This window comes from Pyrgilauda ruficollis, unplaced genomic scaffold (genome assembly GCF_017590135.1).
Source record: "Pyrgilauda ruficollis isolate IOZ18807 unplaced genomic scaffold, ASM1759013v1 scaffold32, whole genome shotgun sequence".
In the NCBI taxonomy this organism is placed as follows: Eukaryota; Metazoa; Chordata; class Aves; order Passeriformes; family Passeridae; genus Pyrgilauda; species Pyrgilauda ruficollis.
This window is the reverse complement of record NW_024524600.1, coordinates 6,296,245-6,310,147: the sequence shown is the minus strand read 5'-3', so window position 1 is coordinate 6,310,147 and position 13,903 is coordinate 6,296,245. Positions and strand designations below refer to the sequence as shown.

The following is a 13,903-nucleotide window of genomic DNA, read 5'->3' as shown; positions in this document are numbered from 1 at the left end:
AACGTGAAAGTGTTTCTGAAACCACTAGATGGTGCTGGTTCCTTTTTTATTTTCATCCAAGCATGAAAGAAAAATACAGATAAGATCTTGCAGTCCGGGTATTATGTCATGGGCATGTTTGAAATTTTTCAGAATAATTAAAGATTTGTATATTTATTTGCTAAAGTACAGTTTTGAAGTTACATTATAAGATGTGTGTTATTTTTAAGATTATATCACTTTAATGTCAGATAATTGCATTATTTTCACTAAATGTTTTCCATTTTTAAATTAAAATTGCCTATATTGGGAATTTTTAAAAATTTACTGATGTTTTGGTATGTAATGTTTTGCTTCAGTTTTCTCCTTATTTTTAAGTCCTCTTCTGTAATCTCAATACTCTATGGTGCAAACTGATCTCTGGTTTCATAATTTTTTATAAAATGAAATATATAATCATAGTTTTTTTTCAGAGGACAGTCACAAAGAGATTCACTATTGTGAGTCCAGCTCATTCAGATTCCTTTAGGGAACTTATGAAATTTTGGGTGAGATAAAGAGGAGATGCAATGTTCCCTCACATAATCCTAAATTAACTAAGTTATCTAAGAATACATGAAACAGATGTAAACTCAGAAATTCCTTATTTTAGATCTGTTATGTGAAGGGTATCCCTTCAAAGGAATTTTTTACTACAGAGATACAGAAAAGCTTTTCAGACCTGTAGTGAGTTAGACGGATCAGTTCCATTGCATGTGTAACACTATGGGAAGACAGTGTAATTTTTCTGTTGTAAGGATGATTTGGTTTACATTCTGTAAAAGAAACAAATGCTCATGGGAATCCCTTTACATTTCTTTTGTGTGTAGAGATTGCATGCTCTTTAATGTAGATGGCAGGAGTAAATTTGTTGAGAGTGGAATGGCTACAGTAGTTCTTAAAGGCACTACCTTTTCTTTATAAATTTTGTCGTTAAATTTATTTTTCCATAATTCCTTAAACAAGACTAATTTAAATAATAGTGATGATACTGGCCTAAGTTTTAATACAGTTGTTTCTAACTTTGCTGATAAACTTTAAAAAAATCTTTAAAAAATGAAATAATGAAAATTAACTTTTAAACATAGTGTTTTCATTCTGATGGATGATTTTAAGAAGGCTGTTAGCATTTCACAGAGTTCAGAGCAGTTGTGAAGTAATTAAAGCATAGTAAGTACAGTTTATCACGATGAGAATGTTCTCTTCTAACAGAAGTACCGAAGAGATTATGAACTGTTATTATTGCTTGATTAACAGGATCAGAGATTTGTGAACCATGTGCACTGTATATGTAATAGGGTCAAAATACAGTAATTAGTTTTAAACCCTCTACAGAAGTAATATTAATTGTTATATCAGAAAATGTATAGAAAATTCAGAGTTTTCTTAGTACTTGAATGACAAGAGATTTTTATTTCATCGTGTCTTAAATCTTGAATTTTCAGGTGGTCTGGAGTCACTGAAAAATCTTCAACAATTAATTGTGGACCATAATCAGTTAATCAGCACAAAAGGTCTTTGTGAGGCACCTACTCTCATTCACCTAGACTGCTCTTTCAATCATCTTGCACAAGTTGAAGGCATTGAGAATTGTGGCCTACTTCAAGTTTTGAAGTTGCAAGGCAATAATCTCCAGGAGGTAAAAGCTTTGAATTTAGTGGCTGTTGTGCATACATCTTTGCTAAAAGTCATATTTTAAGCATTCTGCGCATGTGCTCTTTGATTGGTGTGGGATGTTTCATGCTCTTAGGTAAGATTTTTTTTTTTCGCTCATCAGAGGGTGATTTTTTGAAGATACAAATGGCTAGCAGTTAATTGTTTTCTTAATCCCAAGTCCTTGAAAAATTGGACTCTCAGTGATTATGGTTCCTCCTTCATTTATAGCGTCAAGGTTTTTTTCTAGTTATGATTCTGATTTTATTTATAATGTAAGAAAATATTATTATTACTTCTAGGTCCTGTTATAATAGTAAGATAATTATATCAGGCTGGTAATAATGATATAATTACCATTACATATAAGTAATTGCTCCTTACCGTTACTTGTATGTAATGATAATATTATTATCACCCTGATGATAATCATGCTTATTTAATGTATGTTGTTTCTCCAAAACTTGAAATTTGTGCTGTAGCATTTAAAATAGCAAAGTTGTTTGCTAAACGTATGCTTAATCATATTTACTAACAGTTATTCTCCTATGAATTCAAGAGATGAAAAGCATTGTCAATAAGCAGCAAATAAAATAAATAAATAATAATTTAAAAATATAAGCAAATAAAAAGCATGAATAAAATAGTAAGGCTGTGACTCTTGGGCTCTTGAATTTTTTTTTCTTCTTTAATTTTTTATATTGACTCTTCAGGTGTGATAGAAGACATTAAAATGTATTTACCGCCTGATATATAGAGATTATGTGTGACAACTGGTACATACATAATAAGGAAATGATACATGCATCCAAAATGTCAATTTTTCTTGTATTTAGTAATGATTTATGAAAAGCATCTGGTAAGCATTCCATTGTTGTTTCTCTAATTTATATTAGTCTTAAATAACCATCTCGTTTCTATTTAGCTTCCAAGACTGGAAAATCATGTTCTCTTAAGAGAACTATATTTGGATGACAATAGTATTTCTTCTATGAGAATGCTTTCTTTGTATTGGTTGCCTCTGTTGCAGATTCTTTTGCTTTCTCAAAATAGGTAAGTAGGAAACATTCTTCTCTTACAGAACTGATCCAAAGGAATTTACTAACATAATGCTTGTCTGAAAAGTATAATTCTCAGTATGGTTGAAATTTCACTATCTTTTTGGAATATTCTTTAAAAGTAAAAATATGTGGTTGGCATGTAATTACACTGGCTACCTCTATCTAAGAAAATTTGAAACAGCATTAACTATGTAAATTAATTTTTTTCTCTTGGATATTATGTGAAAATAATTCTTGAGCATTGTGTCATTATTAAAACCATGGTGGGTTTCTTTCTTTCTTTAGCAATTGTTTCTAGAGTATGTCTGTCAAACTCCATATTTCACAGCTAGCTTATTCAAAACAGACTTTGAAGGCTAAGTTAAGGGCAAGTACTAGAGTTAGTAAGGCCAAATAAGAATGTTTTTTATTTTACATACATGTGTTAATACCCTCCAAAACAAGTATATTTGCTTTAATTTTTCACTCTTATGGTTCTGTTTAAAAGGTATAAAATAAAGAAGAATCGAGATAAGCAGCATAAAACTGAATCATGCATTCAAGTACTCTGTAATTACTTTTCTGTTTGTTTTCTAAAATAATCTATACATCTTTAGAGGTAGAATAACCTGGATTAAACCTGGTAGATATCCTGGATTAAAAATCTTATTTTTCCCACCACTCCCTTTTCTCTATTTAAATTCTGCTAAAAAAGATATGAAACATTTATTACAGTTTACAATATGTTAATAGGAAAATTAATGTTTAATTAATATCCATTATTTTCCTATAGTGTGATCATTTTGTTCTGAATAAGACTGACCTTAGCTTAACAAACAGAATACTAGATACCATATATGGAAATACACTCTCAACTATTTACTTCACTCTCCTGTTAGTCAATAGATGTTTTTAAGGGGTGATTCATCTGCCATTTATAGCTGCTTGCTTTGAGACTAATCATAGCCTAAAAGTGCCTGTTCATTTCATTGACCAGTTAAAAAATCAGAATGACCACTTCACGTGTAGGTGTCTACATCTGAACAGAAGAATCCCATCCTACGTGACATTTAGTTCAGCACAGCCAATTGTGTCTGGGAGCCTGTGGGAAAAAGGATGTGTAAGACTGAGTCCTGTTATTATAAGCAATGTCCTTCATGGAAATTGAATATTATTTAAGTATATACAACCTATATTTTTATATAACTTTTCAGGTTGTTTTCATAACATCTCTAGTGAAGTACTATTCGTGGAGACTCTTGGATGTAAATAAAATATCTACAGAATATAATCTCAAGTTCCTGATCAGGCTTCTAGGGTTTGGGATTGTTTTGTTCCCTTATTAATTCTTCTAGAGTTTGGAGAAAGTGCTTCCTACCTGTGATTAAGTAAGAGAATTATATGTTAAGTGTTAGATTTTGAGTCACACTGCTTGATTTAATTCTTGTTTTTAGCTCTTTTTGTTCCTTGTCCTCTTTATAGCTTCTTTGTGGATAATGTGGCTCTCTACTCTTGTAGTTTCCTCTTCTTCCTCCAGTGTAGCTATCCTGTGTGTTATAAAGTGTTCGCAAAACTCCTTAAAGTTCTCACATGCTTGCTAGGACTTGAGCTATCCCTGAGACCACAGTCTCGGGGATAGCTCAAATGAAACCTCTAGATTTAGGTTGTGCTGGACTGGCCATGTAGATGTACTTGCCTATCCCATCATCTTAGAGTTTTCAAAGTCCATTGTAGAAATTCCTCTGGTTTTCCAGTAGCCAAGCAGAGATGCAGTGTTTGATCTGCTGGGTTCCTTTTGCTGGGCTGTGAGAAAGGACATATTTTTGCATCAACAGACTGGATGTGCTGAAAATAAGTATACGTCTTGCCCCCAAACGATTCCCCTTCTTTCTGTGATGTATCTATAGCTTACGTGAAATCTTTGTGACAAACAGGACAAGATAGCCTTAAATCCATATTAAAAGCCTCAAAATTCCTGGCATTTCAGTAGCCTGCTCTGTTACACTCACTTTATGTACACTTATAAGCAGCTCCATATGTGTGTGCTATAGCATAAGTAACTCGATGTTCTATAGCAACAGCGAATGTAATGGAGTAAGCTGTTGAAAGAAAAGCTGTTTCTTTACTTTTATCCTACAGCCAGTGCAATTTTGTGAATTTTTTCCAAGTGTGCACTGAGTGCCATTTCCTCTTTACTGATTGCAGGAAGCCAATATAATGATAATGCTATGAATCTGTATTCTTTCTGAAAGTGAAGTACTGTGAAAAGACAATTCTTACACTAATTTACAGGACATTTTTATTCCTGAAATGCTTTGTCTGCATCATAAACCAGAAATTATCAAAGGTAAAACTCCAAAAATTATTTGGTTTAAATTGTTTTAAACCTACAGTCTGATACGCAACTAAAACAGGTAGTGATTAACTCCTTCAAATAGAAAAAAGACAGCTATTTCATCACTGCTGTTTTTATTAAGTGTTTTATTGTGGCTGCTATATACAAACCATATTCTTGATCAATGCGCAATTGATCAAAGACAATGATGAATATCCTCTTGACTTGGTTTCTGCAGAGTTGGGACTATGACGATCTGTGCTCTGTTTTATAGCAGCTGAGGACACAACTGTCAAGTTAGTTTAAAAAAGGGACATATTCTTTTTTCTTCTGTTGTGGATAAGGATTTGGGTATAGGAGAAAATAGCCTTGTCCTTGTGTAAAATTAATACATTTTTAATATGTGTTCAGAGTTCATGTGGCATTTATATTTACATGTAATCCCATTTAATTATGCAATTTACTAGTTAATGTCTTTTTCATTTAAAAGTTTTACAGTGAGATGCTAAACATGCTGTTCCGGTACCATTTTTTTTCAACTTCAAAATGGACAAAATCCCCCCTAACATTTATGTTGTAATGTGGTGTTAGTAAGACAAAGTTCTTTTTTCCTTGCTATTGCTTGCTTTTCACTAAGATAACCTAAGTGAGAGATAAAAAATTAATATTTACAAAAATGCAGTCATCTGCAAAAGTTCCTTTTTATTTTGGGAAAATGGTTTGGCCCAAATCAAATTTGTTGTGAACGTGTTGCTCCCATGTCTTTGCATCTAGGTGCATATTATTCCTAAAAAGCTTATATTAGAAGTGCTAAAAAGTTGGTTAAGTTCTTTCTTAGCATGCATTGTTCTCTCAATTTAAATATATATGCTCTCTGTGTTTTTAACTGAACTTCTCAGATACGAGAGTTGAGCTCCTTGCAAGCCATGATGTTTTGAAAATTTGACCACCAAATCTAAATGTCATTGGATGTTGAAATAAGTCATTCATGAAAAAAGCTATACCGATATATAGTGGTTTTCTCCATCCCATCCTTACCACTCTAGATTTTTTAAAATAATTTTCAGTAATTCTTTGCTGGTGATAAGTTTATCTTTAAGTATGTGGCATCATGGATAATGTACTTGAAGTACTGTCTACTAGAGTATTCAAGAAGCAAAGTGGCTACCTGACAGATTTCCTATAGTCTGTTTATTTGCTGTTTATAAATACAGTGATTATTGCAAACTGAACTCTCTTTAATTTAAGGAATAAAAAAGCAACCTGGTCTTTACCTAAAGATCTAGATTATGATAAATTTATTTTAGTTATTTTGCCCTGCTTCCTGCTATCCGCCTATTAACATCAGTGCTAATTTTTCTGGGGAAAAGCAGTTGCACAGCAGGATTTAGACCATCTTGAGCAGGAACTGCTATTCATGTTCAGAAACACAATCTTTATTTTCTGTGATGCATCCTTGCAACTATTCTTAAACCTTGTTTTCTGATATGGCCACATAAGCTACATAAACTCTATCTCTGACCGTTCTGCTAGCGCCTTAAATGGGAACAGAAAAAGGAAGCTATAGCTTGCTTTTTTGTGAATATCTTTTACTTTTGTGTCTTCTTTGTAATTTATATCTCTCTTGTGCCCAGGGCTAATGTGACAAGGTCAAGTAGTATTAAGTTTTCAGTAATGTCCTTTGTCTTTCTGGTTTGAATTTTCTTAGGAAAAAAATTAACAAAGAATGTCGGTAAAGGGAAAGCTATAGAATGACCGAGAAATGTTTTAACTCTCATAATGCCAACGGCAGGCAAGGACAGTCCAGTAGACAATTTCTAATTCACCACAGCATATCTGATAAAGATATAGAGAACTCATTATAAATAAAAACTCTGCATTATCTTTTGTCTCTTATGCGTTTGTTTTCTGAATACATGAATCTATAGTCATGAATTTTTGGTTTTTGCAGCCATACTATAATGCCAGTAATATCTATGATGATATTTGCTACAAATATTAAATATACTTATGTATTATTGACCGATGATGAGAAACTAAAATGCTGAAATTTGTATTCCTATATATACAGATCTACATATAAGGCTTAGTGCTTTATAGAGTCAATACTTGTTCAGGGTTGTTTGATTCCATGGAAAGCTCCCATAGCATGAAGGAAGTAGAACTAAATAGGGTTAGAACCAGGACAACTTTACAATGTAGTTTGAGAAAGAAATGGAAGTACAGTGGCACGTACTCAGTTGTCTTTGCATCTGTTTCTCTGAATTTACTCTTAAAATGTTATGTTGTCATATAGAAATACTTTTCAACTGAATGTGGAAACGATTTTTTTTTCTGCTTTGAATTTGGTTGTATTTTCAAGGAGATTAAATAATCTATAAGCAACATTTAGTTAATAATTAGTGCACCAGAGTAAAATTCAGCTCTGCCTTTCAGTTGTAAAGCCTGTGCTTGAAACACAGCGTAGTCATACCTTTCAGCAACAAAGATGCATTTTTGTCCCTCAATAATTTTGAGTACATTTCATTTTTTTGTAGGGTCATATTTCTGACAAAAAGAATTCTGATTTATACCTTTCAAAGGCACTACACCCTCGGAAAATGCTATTTTCAGTGAAAATTAGCAGTCAAAAACTGACCACATACAGTGCCATTTCTGTTACCATTCTCCTGTTATACTAGGGCCTTTCCATTGCAGGGATGAAACATGTTACCTACATGTGTATTTCTTTAAAAAATATATAGCTGGTGTACCATGTGCTTAAACATTCTAGTTGTAGTTGATAATTGGGATTCTTTGCATCTTGATTTTCACCTTTTCATGCCTCTTTCATATTCAGTATAAACTAAGATAAACCTTAGCCTGAAAGTTAATATTTGACAACAGCCTGGCGGCTGAAAAAAACATTCAACATTCATTCTTGCATCAACAAAAGTTTGAAAGCAAAGAAATAACACTGAGCCTTAATCCTTTAGTAGTAGCTATAGCACACATCTTACAGCCCCAATCCTTTAGTATAGATGAATGTCAGCTCAGTTTCTTTACATTTACTCTTCAATACTGCAAACAAGAATTCGTCCTGTCTGTAGTACTGCAGTCTGCAGCCTGCAGTAGTTTTGCTGCATTACTGCTCAAGAAAAGCTCTGAAAATACAAGAAGGGCAATTCCATAACCAATTCCATAACTGTCTCAGTAATCAGCACCTATTTGACACAATCTGACAGAAGTAGTAAGATAGAGACAAAGCACTAAAAATATATTACAGGACAGTGCGGCCTTGACCTATTGAAAAAGACATCCATGACAATGGTTATGCTAGTTTTAGGATTTAGGAAGTAATGTGCTGATTGGAGGAGAGAAACAACCTGATAAGAAGTATGAGAAATGAGGAAAGAGGAAAGAAGCCAAGCAAATTTTATTTTTTCTCCAGAACTAGGATCTTCAATTGGTACCATTCTAGTTATGGTGACTAATGAAAAGCCAGATGAGTTGTGTAAATTTTATAAGACTTCAGATATTCAGCACTAAATGCAGGGAACAGAATGAAATATTTACCAGATAAAAAAGCATTTATGAGAAAGTATTAAAAAATGAGGTGCTGAGAAAACTAAGAAATATTTTTGGGTTAAAATTTCAGTAGTTAGTCCTAGCACCTTGGATAGATAAATGGGCATTTTCTTATATAAATAAGTAAATTACCATACCTGCAAAAGATTCTCGTGCCTTTCTGTTTATGAACTGCTGTTTACATTTAATTTTTAAAATATCTTTTCTGTTTTGTTCTTAGATTAACTGACCTTGTGCCTTTAAATTCATTTGTATTTTTGGAAAAGCTAGATATCAAAAATAACTGCTTGTCAGGTGAGTTATCTTAAAAAAAAAGAAACCCATTCTAATAAGAACTTCTTAGTTGAATTATAAACTGATTTGAATGTGATTGTCCCCGTGTATTTATAAGACACATTTATGTGGAAAATATACAAATATTTTCCAAACATGAATGTTATAGATAATAATTAAAACTATACTGTATAGATAGCAGACTTGCTTTTAGGACTGCATGGTGTTGGTACATTTTACTTTCGTGTAAGAATTTATGGGAAATAAAACGGTTCTGCGTTCTGACATATTTCAGTTTCTTTCTACTATACTACAGATCTTAAAGATGTCCATACATGGTTTAGTGGCTGTCATAAACTGAAGGAGTTGTCATTGAGTGGGAATCCTCTTCTCCAAGAAAAGAACTGGAGGTAAGAAAAATACTTTAATTTGCTAAATAAAAAAATCAAAATCAGACAACAGATTGTTTATGTATCTTAGTTAAATAGCAGAAGCATTCCCACATATAGTCTGAAGAGTCTCGCTGCTGTGACAGGTTCACATTGCACATAACTAGTGAAGGGTTAGTGTCTGTTAGAAGAAAAAGTCAGGATGAATGTTTGGTTTTTCCTCAGTAGTTGAAAATCAGCCTTTTTTATGCTTCTTCAAATTCCTTGTCTCTACATCAAAAATGTATAGCACTTATAATTATGAAAGAGATGTAAGAGTAATACTGTCATTTGCCCTTCTTTATTGCCTGGAATAATGATCTGAAAAGTTAAAGAGCTAGTCCTGGAGATTATATGTCTCTATATAAAAAAAATGAGTAGGGTAGAAAAGAAACTTGACATACAAAATGATATGCAGTTACCATGATTCCTGAAATGAGTAGTTATATAGTTTTGTAAACCATAGGAGTAAAATTGCAAATGAATAAGGGGTTTTTTGTATAATTTCTTTGCATATTAGACATAGTACTTGAGGTGTGGCCTCACAAGTGCCAAGTACAGGGGTATGATCACTGTCCTAATCCTGCTGACCACACTAAAACCTAAAAAGGCAAAACCACCTTTACATTTATCTTCCATTTCACAATTACTGTACTAATTTAAGACTACTAATCAAAAGAAAAAACTCAACTATTTCAAACTTTTAGTTAGAAGTGTTTGAGTAGTTTAAAAGATAGCTGTGCAAGTACATTCTTGATTGGTTTGTTTGATTTTTTAATGAACAGACTTATTTGCACCCTATGGTTCCTGCAGGTAATTTCATTCATAAAATTCTGTGACTGTGACAATGTTTTAAATTTCCATTTCTATTGTTTGAATTTCCACTCTTTTACAAAACTAAGTATTATTTCACTTCTAACCTAGAGGGAAAAGCTTTCTGAATTTCAATTTAGCTATGAGAACTGACACTTTAGGTTGCTTAAACCAATAGAGCTTTTATGATTAGACAAGAGATTAATTTGTCTAAAGGATTTAAAGTATGGGATACTATGAAATATGGATTTGCTGAATACAGCATTGACTGTAACTTCAGACAATGTGTTCCAGTGAACTTTACATAACCCCTTGATACCAACAAAGGAATTAGTTGTAAAATTTCCCAATCGGTTTCATACTTTCATGTCCAGCCAGCGATAACACCAACAAAAGTGAAGTAGTAAGAAATCTCTTTCTAAAAATTAAACCCTGAGATCAGTCTGAGCACTCCTAAGGGAATATGTTTCAATGCTGTAATGATTAATAGAGCCTCTTAAGTGACAGAATATTCACCAGGAAGTTTTCACTAAATGAAATATTGACTCAGCCCTTCACCAGGAGAAACCCATCTGGAAAAATGAGTGTTGAGATCCCACAGCTCTAAGAGACAGAACTTCCATCACTGATAAACTTTGATATGTCACTGTTTTGGTGTATTGCTATTAAGCATCAGCTTTGGTAATTTCTCTCTGCGTGTTCAGGAGCTGTTGCTCTAAACCCATAATTTTATTCCAAACATACTTGAGATGGCCTTAGCCTTCATTAATGGGCAGTAGAGAAGGAAAGTTTTCTATTTGCAAAAACTGATGTTCTATTCTGTTATTTGGAATGTTATAACTTTCTCTGTTTTTAAATTTAGATCTTCTCTGATTTTAAACTTAGTGTATGCTGTCTGAGCTCAGTAGTAATCCTTTACCTTCACAGGGAATAGTCAGACTGTTCCAAAATTTTGAAAACAATACTATCTTTTTCAGTAAGGAAAAGGGGATTCAGGGGGATTTACAGCCTACAATTAGTATTCTTTCAAGAGTTCATGTTACTTAAAACTGAGTTAAGGAAAATATTGAGAGTTGATATAATTTTGCAGTCTTCAGCTTTGGTCTGGTACAAGAAATATGTGAAACAAGACTGCAGTACCAACTCACATCTCTTGGTAACATAAATGAAACCTCACTGATGATACTTTTTTTTTTTTTTTTTTTTTTTTTTTTTTTTTTGGTTTGGTAAATTTCTTGTACATATTTTTTGTTACATCAATTACAGGTGTCATTTTTCTAGCAAGGAAATTTCATCTTTGCTCTCATTCCTTTCCCTGACCCAAATTCAGTATTTTTTTTCCCTGTCAGGCTTACCGAATAGCATGTCAGTATATATGGTATATGTGAATGGTAAAGCAAGTAGAATCAGCAAGATTTAGTACTTTGTGCAGTTTTAAAATTTAAGTTTTGTGATGTGTCAACAAAATCAGACTGTATCTTAATCCTGTGACTTAGTTTGCTGTGTTGCCTACTAATCAAATGAATTACAGGTGCCTGTGCACAAATGTGTCAAATTTTCCCATGAAGGTTTGTGTAGGTAACATTCTTGCTCTAGTGATTTGAGACTGGTGCCATTGTCTTTCTTGATGTCAGTATTTCAGCAGTGTTCATTATACTCATGAGGTATTAAGAAGTCTTGCTCTGTTCTGTGTTTTATTCTTTATATTATTCTTTAGTTTAAGTATAAATTCTTAATATGTTAACATATGAAATAAGGACAAATACATGCAAACATTTAGAGGACTATCGTCATGTTCTATATTTGTTATATGATTTTTATCAACAAAATGGGTGTTTCAGCGTAAGGATTTTTTTAAAATCTAATTAATATTTTTTTTTCTAAGGTCTTCCATGTTGGAGGTCCTTCCTAGTTTACAGTTGCTTGATGGTGAAATCTTAACCCATCATAATTTACCCACATCTGAAAAAATCAAAACATCAGAATTGGGAACTTTTCTGGAGCTTTGTCAAGTTCAAATTGAAGAAAATATTCAACTGAGAAAAAAGGCTGCTGAATTGGAGTACGTATTCATGTGAATATAAATTGCATTCAGAAAAACATTTTTATGTATTGTTACTGAAGTTCTTGTTGGTGTATGAATTTTACTTAGGGTTTTTCTGCCTGGAAATGTGTTAGGATAAGAAAGAGATTAGAATCATTGACTTCAGAGCAAAGTTTGTTTTAGACAGCTATTAAATTAGGAGGGCCTTGAGTTTTGTTTCTTTAAGTTTGAGAAAACAGGTGTCTCAAAACCTGCAGTTAGTAGTACGAATTCATACACACAGCATAGTTCAGTGCTATGCAGGAATTGTAGCTGAAATCCTGAAAGCTGAATAATCATATTAACATGATTTGCAACTTTAATTTAATCAAGTCTAATTTGGCTGTTGGTACAATATACTCTATTTTTATTTCTGAATTTGTTTTCCATGTGTATGTAATTCACATTCTAAATAATTGCAAAAGTTTTGACTGCTTTTCTCTTAAGGTAGTGAATTAGATGGATCTGTTTACAGATGTTTAATTTTGTCATACTTGCTACCTTTATCACTATTACCATGGTTAGTTGTCCAGTAACTTCAGTTTAGACCATGCAGGTGGTAATTTATCACTTACATATGCTATGTTTTAATTTTTTGTAATATCTAAATATCTCAAACTTCTCATTTCTATACTTTGTAATATTGCATGGTTTTTTCTTTCATAGTTCCTTTTCATTTCCTAGAAGGTTCATGAAATCCTTATAGTCCTTTGAATATCCAACTTATGTTTTAATTTTTGGAAAAGTAGTTTTCTTGATTCTGTCAGGTACTGAACATTAGCCCAGAGCAGATGAAGCATATGCTGTTTTACATTGTTTTAGTTTAAACTTTGCCTTGCATACTTTGGTTGTTTAGGAAAAGTATGCACTTTTTTTTTTTTCAGAATCTGGCTATTTTGTATTTGCATGTAAGCCTGTATATCCATGGTATCTTGTTACTAGCTAGCAGTTTATTACATTGTTGTATTATTGCTTAGTAAAGCTGCAATAAAATTTTCATAGCTCAGAATCAGATTAACTTGAAAGGAGCTTTGTATTAAGAATTAAATTGAAATTAGTTGGGAGAAATTATATAGTGCATTTTTCCATGACAGATGTAATGTGTGTTTCCTAAAAGTCATATGTTCCTCCATTAAACCATCAAGATGTGTCTTCTCCACTTCTGTGATTTTTGGCTTCTGGTTTGCAGGAGGGAAGCTGATATTTCCTAATCTATTTACCATCCTGAAATAGTGTTCTCTCCTTCCTATTTCATAAAAGAAAATAAAGGTCTCCTTTTCTATGACTGAGAAAATTTTTCCATGTCTGGTATTTAGACATTTCATCATTATCCTTTTGCAGAAAAAAAAAAGCCAGTTTATAATTAGGATATGGCTTGTGAGCAAACCGTAGTAATCTAAGCATCTAAATCTAACTTTCATATACATTTCTGCAGGATGGTACAAAATGAGAGGGAAAGATGATATTTCTAAAATTTAATTTTTTTATTCTACATGAATGGACATAAGAAAAATAAGGAACATGTTGGGTCATCATACTTAGACCATCCATTAATTATGAACAGTATGAGGCTCACACTACTTTCTGGAAGGCGACTTGTACTTCTGACGTCTTTTATCAAAGGCTGGGAGCAGGAGATGGAGTGCACACTTACTGTGCTTGCAGACCACAAGTCTTCACAGTCAATTGTTGA

The 13,903-nt window shown here is 32.7% G+C and overlaps 1 protein-coding gene across 1 annotated transcript in view; it reads left to right on the top strand.

Moving 5' to 3' along the window:
- The window catches only part of LRRIQ1 (leucine rich repeats and IQ motif containing 1), a 102,452-nt gene that overhangs the window by 12,562 nt on the left and 75,987 nt on the right, over positions 1-13,903 (top strand). Inside the window, exons 10-14 of the mRNA XM_041474414.1 lie at positions 1,464-1,657; positions 2,597-2,724; positions 8,834-8,907; positions 9,203-9,296; positions 12,013-12,189. Coding sequence (XP_041330348.1) covers positions 1,464-1,657; positions 2,597-2,724; positions 8,834-8,907; positions 9,203-9,296; positions 12,013-12,189 — 667 coding nt within the window. The remainder of the gene's footprint in view (positions 1-1,463; positions 1,658-2,596; positions 2,725-8,833; positions 8,908-9,202; positions 9,297-12,012; positions 12,190-13,903) is intronic.